The following is a 20253-nucleotide window of genomic DNA, read 5'->3' as shown; positions in this document are numbered from 1 at the left end:
GAAGACGGACAAACTGGCGTTTGACATTGAGAACGTTACTTTGTGAAGACGGACAAACTGGCGTTTGACATTGAGAACGTTACTTTGTGAAGACGGACAAACTGGCGTTTGACATTGAGAACGTTACTTGTGAAGACGGACAAACTGGCGTTTGACAGCGAGAACGTTACTTTGTGAAGACGGACAAACTGGCGTTTGACAGCGAGAACGTTACTTTGTGAAGACGGACAAACTGGCGTTTGACAGCGAGAACGTTACTTTGTGAAGACGGACAAACTGGCGTTTGACAGGGAGAACGTTACTTTGTGAAGACGGACAAACTGGCGTTTGACAGGGAGAACGTTACTTTGTGAAGACGGACAAACTGGAGTTTGACAGCGAGAACGTTACTTTGTGAAGACGGACAAACTGGCGTTTGACAGCGAGAACGTTACTTTGTGAAGACGGACAAACTGGCGTTTGACAGCGAGAACGTTACTTTGTGAAGACGGACAAACTGGCGTTTGACAGCGAGAACGTTACTTGTGAAGACGGACAAACTGGAGTTTGACAGCGAGAACGTTACTTTGTGAAGACGGACAAACTGGAGTTTGACAGCGAGAACGTTACTTTGTGAAGACGGACAAACTGGCGTTTGACAGGGAGACCGTTACTTTGTGAAGACGGACAAACTGGCGTTTGACAGGGAGACCGTTACTTTGTGAAGACGGACAAACTGGAGTTTGACAGCGAGAACGTTACTTTGTGAAGACGGACAAACTGGAGTTTGACAGCGAGAACGTTACTTTGTGAAGACGGACAAACTGGCGTTTGACAGCGAGAACGTTACTGTGAAGACGGACAAACTGGCGTTTGACAGCGAGAACGTTACTTTGTGAAGACGGACAAACTGGCGTTTGACAGCGAGAACGTTACTTTGTGAAGACGGACAAACTGGCGTTTGACAGCGAGAACGTTACTTTGTGAAGACGGACAAACTGGCGTTTGACAGCGAGAACGTTACTTTGTGAAGACGGACAAACTGGCGTTTGACAGCGAGAACGTTACTTTGTGAAGACGGACAAACTGGCGTTTGACAGCGAGAACGTTACTTTGTGAAGACGGACAAACTGGCGTTTGACAGCGAGAACGTTACTTTGTGAAGACGGACAAACTGGCGTTTGACAGCGAGAACGTTACTTTGTGAAGACGGACAAACTGGCGTTTGACAGCGAGAACGTTACTTTGTGAAGACGGACAAACTGGCGTTTGACAGCGAGAACGTTACGTTTGTGAAGACGGACAAACTGGCGTTTGACAGCGAGAACGTTACTTTGTGAAGACGGACAAACTGGCGTTTGACAGCGAGAACGTTACTTTGTGAAGACGGACAAACTGGCGTTTGACAGCGAGAACGTTACTTTGTGAAGACGGACAAACTGGCGTTTGACAGGAGAACGTTACTGTGAAGACGGACAAACTGGCGTTTGACAGGAGAACGTTACTTTGTGAAGACGGACAAACTGGCGTTTGACAGGGAGAACGTTACTTTGTGAAGACGGACAAACTGGCGTTTGACAGCGAGAACGTTACTTTGTGAAGACGGACAAACTGGAGTTTGACAGCGAGAACGTTACTTTGTGAAGACGGACAAACTGGCGTTTGACAGCGAGAACGTTACTTTGTGAAGACGGACAAACTGGCGTTTGACAGCGAGAACGTTACTTTGTGAAGACGGACAAACTGGCGTTTGACAGCGAGAACGTTACTTTGTGAAGACGGACAAACTGGCGTTTGACAGCGAGAACGTTACTTTGTGAAGACGGACAAACTGGCGTTTGACAGCGAGAACGTTACTTTGTGAAGACGGACAAACTGGCGTTTGACAGCGAGAACGTTACTTTGTGAAGACGGACAAACTGGCGTTTGACAGCGAGAACGTTACTTTGTGAAGACGGACAAACTGGCGTTTGACAGCGAGAACGTTACTTTGTGAAGACGGACAAACTGGCGTTTGACAGCGAGAACGTTACTTTGTGAAGACGGACAAACTGGCGTTTGACAGCGAGAACGTTACTTTGTGAAGACGGACAAACTGGCGTTTGACAGCGAGAACGTTACTTTGTGAAGACGGACAAACTGGCGTTTGACAGCGAGAACGTTACTTGTGAAGACGGACAAACTGGCGTTTGACAGCGAGAACGTTACTTTGTGAAGACGGACAAACTGGCGTTTGACAGCGAGAACGTTACTTTGTGAAGACGGACAAACTGGCGTTTGACAGCGAGAACGTTACTTTGTGAAGACGGACAAACTGGCGTTTGACAGCGAGAACGTTACTTTGTGAAGACGGACAAACTGGCGTTTGACAGCGAGAACGTTACTTTGTGAAGACGGACAAACTGGCGTTTGACAGCGAGAACGTTACTTTGTGAAGACGGACAAACTGGCGTTTGACAGGGAGAACGTTACTTTGTGAAGACGGACAAACTGGCGTTTGACAGGAGAACGTTACTTTGTGAAGACGGACAAACTGGCGTTTGACAGGAGAACGTTACTTTGTGAAGACGGACAAACTGGCGTTTGACAGGAGAACGTTACTTTGTGAAGACGGACAAACTGGCGTTTGACAGCGAGAACGTTACTGTGAAGACGGACAAACTGGCGTTTGACAGCGAGAACGTTACTTTGTGAAGAGGAACAAACTGGCGTTTGACAGCGAGAACGTTACTTTGTGAAGACGGACAAACTGGCGTTTGACAGCGAGAACGTTACTTTGTGAAGACGGACAAACTGGCGTTTGACATTGAGAACGTTACTTTGTGAAGACGGACAAACTGGCGTTTGACATTGAGAACGTTACTTTGTGAAGACGGACAAACTGGCGTTTGACAGGAGACCGTTACTTGTGAAGACGGACAAACTGGCGTTTGACAGGGAGACCGTTACTGTGAAGACGGACAAACTGGCGTTTGACAGGGAGAACGTTACTTTGTGAAGACGGACAAACTGGCGTTTGACAGGGAGAACGTTACTTTGTGAAGACGGACAAACTGGCGTTTGACAGCGAGAACGTTACTTTGTGAAGACGGACAAACTGGCGTTTGACAGCGAGAACGTTACTTTGTGAAGACGGACAAACTGGCGTTTGACAGCGAGAACGTTACTTTGTGAAGACGGACAAACTGGAGTTTGACAGCGAGAACGTTACTTTGTGAAGACGGACAAACTGGAGTTTGACAGCGAGAACGTTACTTTGTGAAGACGGACAAACTGGCGTTTGACAGCGAGAACGTTACTTTGTGAAGACGGACAAACTGGCGTTTGACAGCGAGAACGTTACTTTGTGAAGACGGACAAACTGGCGTTTGACAGCGAGAACGTTACTTTGTGAAGACGGACAAACTGGCGTTTGACAGCGAGAACGTTACTTTGTGAAGACGGACAAACTGGCGTTTGACAGCGAGAACGTTACTTTGAAGACGGACAAACTGGCGTTTGACAGCGAGAACGTTACTTTGTGAAGACGGACAAACTGGCGTTTGACAGCGAGAACGTTACTTTGTGAAGACGGACAAACTGGGGTTTGACAGTGAGAACGTTACTTTGTCACATCTGATACAAGTCACTGCTTCATGTTACATTGTCCTACTAACATAATTTGTTTCCTGTTCTAAAGGAGAAAGACAGAAAGGATGAAGAGACAAATGAATTTGTTAGCGCCGTCTGTTGGAGAATGGTAAGTGATTTTTACAGTTGTTTTATTGAAATCCATTAGTTGCTTGTAATTAAACGTTCGTAAGAGCTAATTTTGCATTAGTTTTCTGTTATTAATGGAGTTCTCTCTAAATCCTTGTATGATGCAACCCAGTACAGTACAGTAAATCATGTTTTTCAAAAAATAACCCGTTCATTTTGGTGGGTATCTCGTGCATGAGTTATTTCACGTAGAATACAGGTTTCTGTCTCGGTGGGTTATACGAACATTAAGGGTGTGTTTGTACTTTATGTATCAAGAAATACTGTCATAATATTTGGTTCTTGCCAAGTTATGTGATAATTATTGGTATATACATATAGACTGTTTCCTTCAACATTACAGGGAACTAACGTTGTTGTAGCAGCTAACAGTCAAGGAAACATAAAAGTAAGTTTGTCTCATTTGTATTGGAGTCGTACAAGTGACTCAGATTTGTTACATAACGCTGGATACTTTGATCTTAAAAATAAGTGAAATAAAACTTTGAAAACAAAACGTTTTTTTCTCACTCGTAGGTTCAGTTTTTAGATATTGTGTCGTACATTTTGATGATCTGTGCGGACTGTTATAACTTCAGTAAAATAAGTGTTTACACCCTCACAATTTAACTTTCATGTTGTCATTACAATCGTGGAATCAACCAAAGTTGAAAAGTAGATTTTAATAATAACTTTTAATTGAAAATGTGATACAAAACTGTATTTGAATAATAATATACAGTGAACAATATTTTTGAATGGTTAAATAAACAGAGCACAAAAGAAAGAACTTGAGTTGATTGATGTTGGATACTCCTGATTTCACTAATGAATTAAAATTTCACTCGAGATTCTGGATAAGGTTTATTCTGTTTAATTACTTCAAAGGACAATAACAACTAAAATGTAATTGTAGATAATTTGTTTTAAATGTCTGGAAAAAATATATTAAGGTATAGAATATGGTAACATTTTGAAAGTTTAAAATCATAACTTTAGGTGTGAGTAGTAATTCTGCTTTGCATCAAAATATCTCCTTGTTTTGGTAAGAACACATTTTTAAACTGAACTTGGACTCCATTATTTTCTTCACAAATATTTTGTATCTTTTAATGTACGTGATTTTGTTTAGAATTATTATAAGTATGTCATTTGTTTTTTACAGGTGCTAGAACTTGTATGAAGTTAGAGAAATTAGGAGTGAAACTGAATCGTCTCTAGGTATTAGTACTTAACACAGTACAAACTTGTAGATACTTGGCCATCTATATTGTCAATAAATCCTTATTAACCATGTATAAACATTAGTTGTTTTTTTAAATAAAAATCAAAATAAAAACTGATTCAGTTCTAACAGCAGTCATGAGAATTGAATATCTGTTTCATTAAGATACTAAACCCTAAACCTTCACAATTGTCTGTTAAATAAAAATACTTTTTAATGAAATACCAAGAATATTTATTTAACATTTTTATCTCAAGCTATTCATTACAAAACTACAGATCGTAACACACAACAAAAGGCCAGATAGTTTTCTACAAAAATTAAGCATACATTTTAACTTATATAAATGGTCCACATCAATCCAGTGTTGTTTCATCATAAATAATAAACCAAACATAAATAAATAGTTTGGAAGTTAGCTTTCCAATAATTGTCTTGCAGGCATATATGACAAAGATATTTTGAATGTGCATAAACATATAAACAATTACCACAGTGCTAATAATATTTTGATTTTATGATAAGACTCGAGCAAAATGAATTACAGTATCTCATCTAGATGCTAACTTATGGGCAAAGAATATATAAAACTGGACAATTAGGTACCAGACACAATGCTTCGAGTGTCATCTTTGCCTGATGAAATACTGTGGTGTGGTGACCAATGCTTACTGAGAACAGTTATCTATAGACAACCCTGTTTTGATAATAAATTTAACACAGTGACAACTATAATAATAATAAAAAACAAATATATGGATCATTCCTTGAAGTAGTTGTAATTCTGGTCACATCTATACTGTTCTGATTCAGGTAGAAAGCAACCCAGGGTTTCCTTATTTAAAAGACTAGTATAAATATAACAAATCACACGTAATTAGAATAAATTCCACACACACTGGACCCTAGTTTGAAAAGATTAAACTGATGATTAAGCTACCACATGGTTTAAACATCTGTTTAATTCAGAATTAGCTTGTACAGTGTGCATTACTGAAATAGCAGGTCAGTCCAAGAGCCTCTATTCACCTAAACAAGTATTACTGGTTATGAGAATCCACTGTGCTAGTTTACCATCTGATTATTTCACTGTAACCCAAGTCACTTTAGGTTTCATCAGTAATACCCAGACTTGTAAACCTACAGAGGGTTGTTCGTGATTTGGTTTAACAATCTGCATATTCAACCCATACTACAATTGGTGCCTTTCTAAAATTAGCCACTTCTGTAATTACAGAGGTTTCTGATACAAAGCTGTTATTCTGCTGTTATTAGTAAATATTGTATCACTGGAGAAAAGTTAGAAATCTAAAGCACAGTGGACCATTACAGTTAAATTAGGGACTTCACTTGACATTGTAACTAGGATGATTCACACAGACAAAAGTCTACAAATAGCCAGTTTTTATCACACTTCTCCAACAAGCAGTATCTGGCATGTGACAAATGAAAGTATATTGTAATGCTGGAAGCACCCATTGGGTTCTGCAAACACGTTTATGATCACAAGCCAAGTATCTGGACAGGCAACAAAAACACTACAGTTAAGTTTACATATTTTTATGCTGAAATCACTACAAAGCAAGGAAATACTATGCCCTGTTTGAATTCGTAAAAATTAAGACATCCAGCAAAATATACACAAATGTGCCATTTCCTGTGAAAATTGATACAAGTACAAAGAGAATTACTGGTATAATATTACCAGACCTCAGTAGGCTGCTCAACAAACTACCAGAAGTCACACTCTAAATACAGCCAACAGAAAATCTTCAACAGGGATCTTTAAAAAGGAAATGGGATAGCACTGGAACCTCAAGCAAAACCAGTACCATTACCTAGAATGTCAAAAGGTTTAGGTATTTTAACGTTTGTCATAATTATAAGATAGACACCACTCTGTGTCTAATTTACACATACAGCAGAAGCATTCTATATCACCAATACATTTGCCATAAGACACACTGGAATGACTTATTTGCACTTTTGGAAATTCTTGTACAAATTACAGTGAAAACTGTTACATACCAAACACTGATCATTGTGTTACAGACACTACAGTAGTGGTGTTGTGATATATTTTGTTTTTTATACTTTCTTCTTACAAGATTCGTCTATATTTGAATTTGTTAAAATTTACCAAAGTTAGTTTTTTCCTGTCTAAGTGATGCAATATAAATGCACAGTCATAATTAATGACCACATAAGAAATATTCCAGACAGCCTGGATTCACTGAAACACATGGAAAATATAGTTTCTATAAGCTTTTCACTTGCAAAACAACGGTACATTTTTCACTGTTCCTGAAGATTAATACAAAGTATCATTTAATAGAATGATAAATAACCTCAGATGTTTTCATGTCACTTACAGCTAATTCTCCTAATGGGATTAGTGTTAAAATTTGGGTTCATTCCCTGTAATGGGCAAAGTGTGAAACAACCCAGTCTGAATGCTTGTAAACTACACATTTAAGCTGGACTTGAAAGGTCACGGGGTACATCTAAGAAACAAGTCCATTGCAAAGTTCTGACATGACTTCCTACACCTTTCCAGCAAATAATGGTAATTTCTCTCTAAAAACATATTAATGAATTGATGGCCCATTGAACTGCACTGTAAAATACAGTCATCATATCTTTGTTTTCAGTAACATCATCTTTTGAAACAAGTATTACCTTAACTTATTGATACTTTAAGGGGTTGCTGTTTTGGTCTAAGTTATTGCATTAAATAGCATTTGAAGCTGTAAACAAAATCACCCCACACAACCTGATGCATAAAATTCACACGAGCATCTTCTCGGAATGTATTATAAACATTCGGAAGATTTTAAACCGCTGCCATGAAAATAAAAACTAACAAGTTACCAGCCACCTGGTGACAAGTATAAAAAGTCACAGTAAATTATTTGAGAAGAAAAAATTATATACATCACAATATGTTATTACTGGAAAAAAAAAAACTTTTAATACAGATCACTTTAGTTGGTATGCATCTTTGGATTGAAACTCAACCATGTGGTGCTTGTTTGTTTTTTAATTTTGTGCAAAGTTATTAGAGGGCTATCTGTGCTAGCCATCCCTAATTCAGTCGTGTAAGACTAGAGGGAAACCAGCTAGTCATCACTACCAACTCTTGAGCTACTCTTTTACCAACGAATAGTGAGATTGGCCGTCACTTTATAACACCTCCATGACTGAAAGAGTGAGCACGTTTGGTGCGACAGGGATTTAAACCCGCAACCCTTGGATTATGAGTCGAGTGCTTTATCCACCTGGTCGTGTTAATTACATCTTACACTTAAACCTCAAACAGTTGATGTTCTGTCTGCCAATCAATAACTTTCAGTTGTTGTAATTAATCTGATGCAAGGGCAGACATTTTTTCTGCACAGAAATTCTCTTTGTGCAGGACAGATTCCTAAAAAATGCATCTGCTCCAAATTCTAATTTTGTGCCACACTTTTCCATTACACTCATTTCAAGAGACTAAGTTTTATGACTCCAATACAGTAAGTGACAGTAAATTTAACATTCAGTTTAGCTTAAAAGTTTTTAGTTGTCTAAAAATATCTATATATTTCAGAAATAAAATAAAATAAAAAAGACAGATCAGAGTTGACTGTAAACATTTTGACATTGTGGCAGCTGTTAACTGGACATCTTAATTACCCAAGTGTCATACAAAATTACAGGTAAAGCTTAAATACATGAGCATTGTATTATGATAATGTTAAATGAATGAGCTGTGAATTCTACAGTGGAAAGACCCAAGTATCGTCAAATATTTCACCATTTGTATCCATGCCTCCATGTACTAAAATACACTGATTGTTCTTGTTCTCATCTTCTCCATCAGTTTCATGATTTCCTAGTTAATTAGAAGAAAAATTAATATTTTAAAAATTCACAACCTTGTTAAAAACTATACAATACTTATTATAGGTAAGATTTTATTGAGTTATACAATACTTATTGTAGGTAAGATTTTATTGAGTTACACAATATTTATTGTAGGTAAGATTTTATTGAGTTATACAATACTTATTGTAGGTAAGATTTTATTGAGTTACACAATACTTATTATAGGTAAGATTTTATTGATTTATACAATACTTATTATAGGTAAGATTTTATTGAGTTATACAATACTTATTATAGGCAAGATGTTATGGAGTTACACAATACTTATTGTAGGCAAGATGTTATTGAGTTACACAATACTTATTGTAGGTAAGATTTTATTGAGTTACACAATACTTATTGTAGGCAAGGTGTTATTGAGTTACACAATACTTATAGGTAAGCTTTTATTGAGTTACACAATACTTATTGTAGGTAAGATTTTATTGAGTTACACAATACTTATTGTAGGTAAGATTTTATTGAGTTATACAATACTTATTGTAGGTAAGATTTTATTGAGTTATACAATACTTATTGTAGGTAAGATTTTATTGAGTTACACAATACTTATTGTAGGTAAGATTTTATTGAGTTACACAATACTTATTATAGGTAAGATTTTGAGTTACACAATACTTATTATAGGCAAGATGTTATTGAGTTACACAATACTTATTGTAGGCAAGATGTTATTGAGTTACACAATACTTATTGTAGGTAAGATGTTATTGAGTTACACAATACTTATTATAGGTAAGATGTTATTGAGTTACACAATACTTATTATAGGTAAGATTTTATTGAGTTATACAATACTTATTATAGGTAAGATTTTATTGAGTTATACAATACTTATTATAGGTAATATTGTATTGAGTTATACAATACTTATTATAGGTAAGATTTTATTGAGTTACACAATACTTATTGTAGGTAAGATTTTATTGAGTCACACAATACTTATTATAGGTAAGATTTATTGAGTTATACAATACTTATTGTAGGCAAGATGTTATTGAGTTACACAATACTTATTGTAGGTAAGATGTTATTGAGTTATACAATACTTATTATAGGTAAGATTTTATTGAGTTATACAATACTTATTATAGGTAAGATTTTATTGAGTTACACAATACTTATTATAGGTAATATTGTATTGAGTTATACAATACTTATTGTAGGTAAGATTTTATTGAGTTACACAATACTTATTGTAGGTAAGATTTTATTGAGTTACACAATACTTATTGTAGGTAAGATTTTATTGAGTCACACAATACTTATTATAGGTAAGATTTTATTGAGTTACACAATACTTATTGTAGGTAAGATTTTATTGAGTCACACAATACTTATTATAGGTAAGATTTTATTGAGTTACACAATACTTATTGTAGGTAAGATTTTATTGAGTTACACAATACTTATTGTAGGTAAGATTTTATTGAGTTATACAATACTTATTGTAGGTGAGATTTATTGAGTTATACAATACTTATTGTAGGTAATATTGTATTGAGTTATACAATACTTATTATAGGTAAGATTTATTGAGTTATACAATACTTATTGTAGGTGAGATTTATTGAGTTATACAATACTTATTATAGGTAATATTGTATTGAGTTATACAATACTTATTATAGGTAATATTGTATTGAGTTATACAATACTTATTGTAGGTGAGATTTATTGAGTTATACAATACTTATTATAGGTAATATTGTATTGAGTTATACAATACTTATTATAGGTAATATTGTATTGAGTTACACAATACTTATTATAGGTAAGATTTATTGAGTTACACAATACTTATTATAGGTAAGATTGTATTGAGTTACACAATACTTATTATAGGTAAGATTTTATTGAGTTACACAATACTTATTATAGGTAAGATTTTATTGATTTATACAATACTTATTATTGGTAAGATTTTATTGAGTTACACAATACTTATTATATGTAAGATTTATTGAGTTAAATTTATTGGTTTAGCTATCATTTTGTTTATTTGCCATTATACCAATGATGAAATAAAGATTGTTCAATCTGACACTAAAAACAAGAAAACTTATTACACATGAATTTGTGTTGTTGTTTCTATAACAGTAGTCATACTAAAGGTTTAATTGACTGTCGTGATGCTATTAAACACAAAGTTCAGAACCATGAAACTATACTTTCTGGCTTATTGTAGTGATGGTATTAAACAGAAAGTTCAGAACCATTAAACTATACTTTCTGGCTTATTGTAAGAATAACATTATGCCAATGTAAATATTAAGTGATTCTAAAACATGTTGTATAATCATATTCATAGAAACAGTCTTTCAAATTACTGATGGAATGTGTGGTAAATCAGCCTGCAAGTGTTAAAACTACATACACAGTAATGTAGTATTTTGTCACACACAGAATGACAAACCATTACCTTTCAACACTCATCACAATGAATCTATGTGAATATAGGTTTCACATTTTGTCATTAACCATTAGATATGTTGCCAGCTACAAGAGCCCCATCATATGTTACCAAGTAATGTAGCATTACCTTTGTAAGCTAACAAGATGTTTAAACATTCTATCTCATAATTATTTTAAACAGCTATTATACTAATTACTCATGACACAGGCCCACTCTGTCTTCTCCCTTTCTATAGATAAGATTACTTGTATACTGTTGTCAAGTTTCTTTAACTCTTTGTTTCTGAGCATTCAATATATCGGAACGAGCTACTGATACATAAGCTTGTTGGTCTTGTTACATTTTATGAGTCATTCCACATTCTGAATGTTTTACAGATTCAATGTAAAACTATGACTACTTCTGTTAGAGAAACATCTGCAATCTGAGCTCCAATGTGGTAATAAAAAGTTGCATTATGGGGGTTAACATGAGTGTTTTGAACCTCTAGCATAAATATATAAATATCTACAGATTTAAAGAAATCATAGTAAAGAAAACTGGGCTATTTTATTATTTGTAAGTGACAGTTTGGAGAAATATTAATAAATAGATGTGGAAACTGACCTGTTGACAATTCCACAAGACAAATTCCAAAATCCAGACGTCCACGAGGGACTTGATCTCCACAGTTAATTTTGAACCATGTCTCCAAACCTTCAGGGATAAAGAAATACCAAGCTACATCATGCTGTTCAGACTACAGAAATACATAATAAACAAACTGAAACATCTTTAGAAAGAGCATGAAAACCTTCACTTACACAAGTTGTAATTCCTTCCATTTAATATCTGTACCAAAACTTCCCTTCAAGTGCTATTAACAAAACAATATGCAAGTTTTCTAACATAACATTTTTATGCATAACTGTACTGTAGATTTTGCATATTACAAACCCTTATTATAGGAGGTGTTTTAGAAACATGACAATACGAGAAAGTACAAAAACAAAGTTCTGGTGTTTGGCAAAATATTTTTCATGGAAAACTACACATGCATCTTCATTGTTAATAACCAAACATTCTGAACTATATATAAATGACCTGGATAATGTATGATTTACATATATTATTATTTATTATTTTAAAGAAAAATATTACATGACACTTATACAAGATCTCTCGTGTACTCTTAAACAGTTCTCTCTACGGCAATTGGAAAGAAAGATGGCTGAAAAATCACAAAACCTTTCTTTAACTCCCACAATGTGACACTTCCGATCATTCGTAAAATATAATAACTGTGTACAGTTAAAGCCATTTTTCAAAATCTCGGGAGACAGATTTGATTTGGTGTTATTACTAAACATAAAACAAGGTACTTGTATCGTATTTGTACAGGTCCGTTACAATCTAGGGAGACAGATTTGATTTGGTGTTATTACTACACATAAAACAAGGTACTTGTATCGTATTTGTACAGGTCCGTTACAATCTCGGGAGACAGATTTGATTTGGTGTTATTACTACACATAAAACAAGGTACTTGTATCGTATTTGTACAGGTTCGTTACAATCTAGGGAGACAGATTTGATTTGGTGTTATTACTAAACATAAAACAAGGTACTTGTATCGTATTTGTACAGGTCCGTTACAATCTCAGGAGACAGATTTGATTTGGTGTTATTACTACACATAAAACAAGGTACTTGTATCGTATTTGTACAGGTCCGTTACAATCTAGGGAGACAGATTTGATTTGGTGTTATTACTACACATAAAACAAGGTACTTGTATCGTATTTGTACAGGTCCGTTACAACTCCTTCACTGGTAAGTCCACCAAACACGTAGAAGTCCTTCTGTACTGCAACTACACCATGAGCAGCTCGTCCGCAAGGAATGCACCCTTTAGGATCGAGTCTTTTCCACCTGCACGTAGAAAGGTCGAGAACGTGGAGGTCATCGTAAAAAGTATTTCCTGATGTACCCCCATGGACGTACAACTGGTCTGCCATAGCTACCATTACGTGACCTAGTCTAGCAGGAGGACAGATGCTACTGACACTAAGTTTGTTCCACAGTAAGATGGAAGATGGAAGACGTATACATCTCTGTAGGAGTTTAAAAAAAACATTTTGTTTTATATAATTTTCAAGAGCAGAAAAAGAATAATAACAACCACATTTTCACACACTAATTCACTAAAAATTCATACATATATAACAAGTGAATAATTTAAAGATACTTTGATATTAAAAGTCAGAAATCTGCATTTCGAAATGCTCTTCCAACACTGATGAGAAATCTCACTGGCTGGTTAGAAATGTTCTTCCTGAGAGATATACAAAATAAATAATGACTACACTACAGAGTAAGAGGTGCAAGTGTCAAAGGTTAGAATTATTATCATTTTTAAGCCTACATACTTAAACTTCATAAGTTGTTTTAGTTTAAATAACAGGTGTTCCATAATTTAACAATGTAGGTTTTAAAAATATTTTTTTCTTCTATCACATAAGCATTTGTTTACAAAGTGAAAATAAAATCTTACTTAGATCAAATTATTATCTTGTTTACCTAAACAAACATTTTTTATTATTATGTTTGTTTAAAAAAATTAAAAACAAACTTAAGAAAAAGAAAGAACACCAATTGTATTTGACCTCATTAAAAAGAAGTCCGAGATTTTCATATGTTTCCTTCAAGTAAACCAAATACGTAATAGAAACAGATGCATACATGTTACCATTGCAAAGGAGAACAAACATTTAGACATCTTTGGAGAAACCAACAAACAATTTCCATTCACTTGGTTCACAAACTGCAGCTTACAGCATTGGTTTTAATTCAGCAAAATAGTTGTAATGAACCTTCTTGTGAAACATATGGTATTAACTCTTTCTCACAATTTCTGTACCAGTAAAATGTTGTTCCTAGAGAAAGTAAGTTATTAGCCCAAAGTCTAGACTCCAAAATCTCTGAAGAATCATTTGGAAGGCTTAAATCTCTCACCAAATTATAAAGTTCACCTTGTGTGAAAAGTTGTGGTTCGCCAGACATGTCAGGTTGAAAACAATCCCAGAAGGTACAGGTACATCAGGTCTTATAACAGATTGAACGTTCAGGTCAGAAATTAACTTTTTATTTCAAGTGTTGTAAACTTGCACATCACATGATTAAACAAAAAGCAGTCATCACTGTATTTTCTAGGCTCACACCAAACCATTTGATTTCCAAAAGATAAAAGATTTTTCCCTACCTTTAGACCATCGTCTCAACTATTTGACACGAACAGTGCAACAGTAAAACCATCACTGAACTGTGTTACATGTCCTAGTTTATAGAATCAGGCTTAGTTAATAAATCAAAATTTCACTTACTTGTCCACCACAGGCTGAGAACCAAGATGACCTCCAGAGAAAATCATAAAAGTTTCATCTGTAGATGCTACAGAGTGGTGGGTGCGTGGAGATGGCTTACATCCTTTTACCTGCAAGAATTGAAAACAACAGTTATGATGTAGAACCACTTTTAAAAGTAAAGTAACAACATCTTAGTATAGATTAATTGGTACAAGTAATTTGCATTATACTTATAGTATGTCTGTGACAACTGACCATCAATTAGTGCATGATCAATCTAATTATTAAATATTAACTAATCTTTTGCAATTACTATATAATTAACTGTACTCAGGCAATGAGTGGCATTTTGTAACTGATAATCATGACGATCCCACTAACAAAGTGCACTTAATCAGTCTATAACAACAGTATTCCTCGTCTCAGTACATTCAAACAAAAATAAAAGGTGGTTGGGTGCTGTCAGCCAGTTATACAAAATTAATGAGTGGCATACAACTTCAGTAACTTTGCCATAACAAGGATAAAGAAAACAAGTTTAGAATAACAAGAGTCAAAAACCTGAAATCCTCAAATCATGAGCTCTCACCCCATGAATCACAAACATTAAACAAATTTCAAGTAAAAAAAAACTATTTCTAAGGTTAAAGTTACATACAGTACAGATAGCCCTTTATCTAAAGTTACGTACAGTACAGATAGCCCTTTATCTAAAGTTACGTACAGTACAGATAGCCTGTTATCTAACATTATGTTAACAGATAACCTGTTACCTAAAGTTATGTACATGGGAATAAATTTAACCATGGTTTTGATAAATGGAATATTGAAATGACCAGCAATGGTAATAACCAGAAATACCAATTTTACACTGACTTATTAGTGTATGTAATACTAATTAATGTAGTTACTGCTCATAAATAATTCATTATACTGGTTCAGTGATTAAGTTGCCCAACTCTGGTTTTAATCCTGTATCTGAACTGCTAACCTGATGTCATCTTCATGGCTGTGATTCAACCCTAGAGGAAGGATCTGGTGTTTTATCCAATTTTCTGGTATCTTTCACACAGATTTTAATCAACTTATATGAATGGTTATAAGAGGTTAACCACACTTTGGTAACTTCTGTAATAAGTTGGCCAGTGTGATATCTGTTAGGTGGACGAAGAAGGCTTCCTTTACCTTGTTTTTACCCTGTACTGTTGGTATCCATTAAGTTAATATTAAGTATTGTATGGTCATCTTCTATAACAGGTAGACTAGAATACAATTTCAAATTTACAAAATCATGTAAATGATGTTTTTGTTCTCCAGTATATCTTTAGTTGATTCGGTGTATTTATCTATAATTTTAAAACATTTCTTCTTTGAGAGATAAAATGGCCAAAAACAGTCTTCACACCCTTTTTAAAATTCTACTTGTCTCCACCCCTCTCTGTCTCATAATATGTATATATATAAACTTAAATCTTTATTTTTTACAGAAAACAATAAAAATCAATTACCTTGGAGCAGCAATTACACAAATTAGATACACAACCAATTAATCAAATATAGTTTCTAGTTTCGTTTGTTTTCGACCATTCCAACTTATAATTAAATCAGATGTCATTAAATAATGAACAGATTTAAACTGTAGTTTCTAATTAATATTTTTATAACTCCAACAGTCCAAGTGACTGAAATATTGCTGTTATGTTTGTTTGTTGCTACGTTCAAAGTTACATAATGCGTTACCTGTGCTTGTTGCTACGTTCAAAGTTACATAATGTGTTACCTGTGTTTGTTGCTACGTTCAAAGTTACATAATGTGTTACCTGTGCTTGTTGCTACGTTCAAAGTTACATAATGCGTTACCTGTGCTTGTTGCTACGTTCAAAGTTACATAATGTGTTACCTGTGCTTGTTGCTACGTTCAAAGTTACATAATGTGTTACCTGTGCTTGTTGCTACGTTCAAAGTTACATAATGTGTTACCTGTGTTTGTTGCGTTACGCTCAAAGTTACATAATCAAGCGTTACCTGTGCTTGTTGCATAATGCGTTACCTGTGCTTGTTGCTACGTTCAAAGTTACATAATGTGTTACCTGTGCTTGTTGCTACGTTCAAAGTTACATAATGCGTTACCTGTGTTTGTTGCTACATTCAAAGTTACATAATGTGTTACCTGTGCTTGTTGCTACGTTCAAAGTTACATAATGTGTCACCTGTGCTCTACCTAATTATAACCACATAAACTTTGTTTTCAACTCAAGTTTGTGTAGCTTTGGGTGAATTGGCATTTGACTTTAATTCACTCTGTCAGCTTCAACAACCATGAACTGCTGTATAGAAAATAAATGTTTGTCACCTTATTCCAACTTTGTTTCCTCAACTGCTAACCAAAAAAAAAAAACAAAAAAAACACACATACTGATTTATCTTTGTTCCTGAATTACTCACTAGAGGGAAGACAACTGGCTCAAGCACCAGCCACCAACTGTTGTTGTTGTTGTTTGTACATACCATGATTTGAACATTTCACTAATCAATACACTAATCTTCCCCACTCCAGAGAACAAATCAAAATCCCAAGATTCAGAACTGAGAAAGGAGGTAAAATGAATTAATAACCCAACTGTTTCCATCTGTACAAAGTTACACCTCTTAACAGGTTCCTAATAATATTGATAAGTTAAGACATTATCTGACAAAGCATGTACTGTAATGACAGTCAATATTTTATTAAAGATAGTAAATATGTAAATGTTTTTAAAAACTGTCCAATTCCAAAACAAAAAGACATGACTTCTTCTATAGCTGATAAAACAACCAAATAATTATATGACTTGTTAAGTAGACTCAACTGATTGGTCATTCGTTATTCTTACATAAACCCTGCAGAGCTGAAAAAACCCAAAACAATAATTTCAGTAGTTCATTATTTCTCTAAGTCATGACACTGATTCATTGAGATGAACAACCTTGAATTAATCAAAGATAAAATGAGAAATTATGACAACAATCAAATTGTAATTTCTATCAACTAATGCTCATAAGTAAACAGTTAACATTCATTATCCAAGTCTGCTATTGGTTCATATATTACCTTACAACAGATAACTTGATAGAAGTATTAATTTCATATATACAGGGTGGTCCGTAAGTCCCTACCCATCCATATGTTATGATGTTATATTCAATTACGCATGTGTTATAAATTGGTTTCTTTTTTATCAGAGAAATATGGCCGATGTGAGCACTGTTACACTTGAAGAACGTATTGTGACAAGTACGTGGGTACATGAACACAAGAATACTGGTGACACCACAAGATACACTGGATACATAAGATATATGGATGGGTAGGGACTTACGGGCCACTCTGTATATACACACACACACACACTATGATGAACTTAGATATCAAATGGTGCTTGTGTAGTTTGTCATTTTTGGACAGCTTTCCCAAAAAACAAAAAAATGCCATGTGAGCAAAACTGGGCTATTTATTCAGTAAAATATCTGAAACCCTAAAAAAAATGAACATTCTTATTAATATTTTTAGCTTTAAAAAATATTTTATTTTGGGGCACAATCCTAAATATCTATTAACACTATGAGACTGGCAGCTTAACTTCACTTGGGACAGCGTATACCAAGTTTAACTTCCAAGTCTTTGTACATATCGTTCACTAAAGTTATTTTATGGCATTTAACATTTAGTCATTGGGACTTAGTCAACATAATTACACGTTTGTTACAAGAATTCTCAGATTCTGACCATTTAAGACAAATATATTTTGTCTGTATTTTCATTATGTCACCATTTTACAGTTCTATATTACAAAATCAATTTCAAAATAAACAAAGACTACACGTAGTTCTGAACAATTACTAAAATGTGGTAAACATCTAATCTTCAATTTTATTAATCTATTATATTCAACTAAGTCATTATTCTGACATAAAACTTGGATCTTTGAAATAACTACAGCGACACACGGAAACAAATTTTGTATTAAAAACAAATCCAAAAAAAAATTAAATGTTTAGTAAACCCACACTTTTAACTAACCTGAATAGTTTCCCACATCCTTGTTTTCAAGTCCAAAACCTGAATATCATTCTTGTTGCCTTCAGTATCCGCCCCACCAAAAACTAAAATTCCAGGTTTGGGATGCACAGTTTTAACTGTAGCATGTTCATAGCATCCATGAAATCCTACAGTTTCAACCACTGTCCAAGTTAAACTATCCAAGTCCAGACAGTAAACATCACTAAAGGTACATTCGGGATTAGCTCCACCAACTACAAACACACGAGCCTTGGATTCAGAATTTGACAAGAAGACACAACCGTGTCCAACCCTAGCTGATGGAGAATTTCCCCGAGTGGTCAACTGTTTCCACGCATGCCGATCGTTTTTGACGTGAAACATTATTTTTAAAGACTAGAATGATTACACGCTCTCGAGTATCACTGATAAAAAAATTATGAACATATTCATATTTCTTACACACAAAAAAGTCAAATTGTCTTCAATATGTCTTCATAAAATAACACAAAACTCACTTTCAACTGATTTTTCATCTGATTTTGTAACCACGTTTCCTTTCTTGTAGACTACCACAGCCGAGTTTCCATGGCAACTATATGTATAACACTTTCTACTCTCTCCAGTACTGAGATAGCTAAGTGGACGTGGCTTATTCTGTCTTTCTCTGAACAAAACTAAAGCAGTGTCCTCATAACGCTGTTTGATTTCATATAAACTTTCAGCAAGAACCATAGATCTGGGTTTACTCATTTATAATATGGATGTCTATTACAGATAGGCTACCTAAATAAACAAACATTTATTTAGTGGGTGATTGATTTCCATTAAACAAAATAATTCACTGAAAAATAAATTACACAAACCATAAATTAATAATGTTTACTTCAAAACATAGATATCACCCAAATTTTGCATTAACCAGAGTTAATTAAAAATAACAATATACCTCAACACAAATATCTGCCACATTATTATAAATACAACTTCAGTCCAGTTAACTATATGTAAACATATGTTTTTACAACAATTAAAGGTTAAATTTTAAAATCTGTACGAGTTTTCAATTAAAGATTAACCTACCTGAATTTATAAATGACTTTATACGCGTTACAATCTACATTTTAGGTTTCACTGAACTTAACAGTATCATGAATATTAGTAAAATCATTTCTATCGCAACATGATATTTATCTAGGGTGATATTACACACCTTTCAGGAAGTCTACGCCCAACAGGCAACAATTTACGTAGTTAATATGTCACACTGTAAACACCCCACACCACTGTCACACCGTACAACTACCACTTTACAAATTAAACTAAGACAATGGATTCTCACTTAGTTTACCGCTACTATAACAAACTAGCCTAATAGACAAATACTAATTCTAATAGGGTAAGCAAAAATGTTAAGTAATATTCTAAACTTAAAGATAATACACTTACCTCTCACAGTACATTAAAAACGTTTATATTTAATATTAATTTTATTAGCTATAACATAAACGATAATTTGTTTTCACACAACGAATTCATACTTAGTTAATCAAATTTATTAAAGTATTGCCATCTAGTGACTAAA

At 34.2% G+C, this 20253-nt stretch overlaps 2 protein-coding genes across 5 annotated transcripts in view; one reads left to right on the top strand and one right to left on the bottom strand.

The window, feature by feature from the left end:
- LOC143228763 (E3 ubiquitin-protein ligase COP1-like) overlaps positions 1–5019 on the top strand; it is a 41430-nt gene extending 36411 nt beyond the window's left edge. For all 4 annotated transcript variants that reach the window (XR_013015451.1, XM_076460084.1, XM_076460085.1 and 1 more), the window contains 3 exons: positions 3659–3718; positions 4082–4126; positions 4883–5019. Coding sequence is in view for 3 of the 4 variants with exons in the window: in XM_076460084.1 (XP_076316199.1) it covers positions 3659–3718; positions 4082–4126; positions 4883–4900 (123 nt within the window). In the remaining variant the exon portion in view is untranslated. The remainder of the gene's footprint in view (positions 1–3658; positions 3719–4081; positions 4127–4882) is intronic.
- Positions 5020–5173: 154 nt separating this feature from the next.
- LOC143228764 (rab9 effector protein with kelch motifs-like) lies at positions 5174–20249 on the bottom strand. Its single transcript, XM_076460089.1, is given in 7 exon segments — positions 5174–8816; positions 11892–11981; positions 13057–13345; positions 13348–13378; positions 14648–14757; positions 18690–19454; positions 20118–20249. Coding segments are annotated over 6 exon segments (999 nt in total). The 5' UTR covers positions 19053–19454; positions 20118–20249; the 3' UTR covers positions 5174–8700.
- Positions 20250–20253: the final 4 nt, after the last annotated feature.

This window comes from Tachypleus tridentatus, chromosome 10 (genome assembly GCF_004210375.1).
Source record: "Tachypleus tridentatus isolate NWPU-2018 chromosome 10, ASM421037v1, whole genome shotgun sequence".
In the NCBI taxonomy this organism is placed as follows: domain Eukaryota; kingdom Metazoa; phylum Arthropoda; class Merostomata; order Xiphosura; family Limulidae; genus Tachypleus; species Tachypleus tridentatus.
Note: the sequence above shows the minus strand (reverse complement) of the source record. Positions and strands in the feature narration are given on the sequence as shown.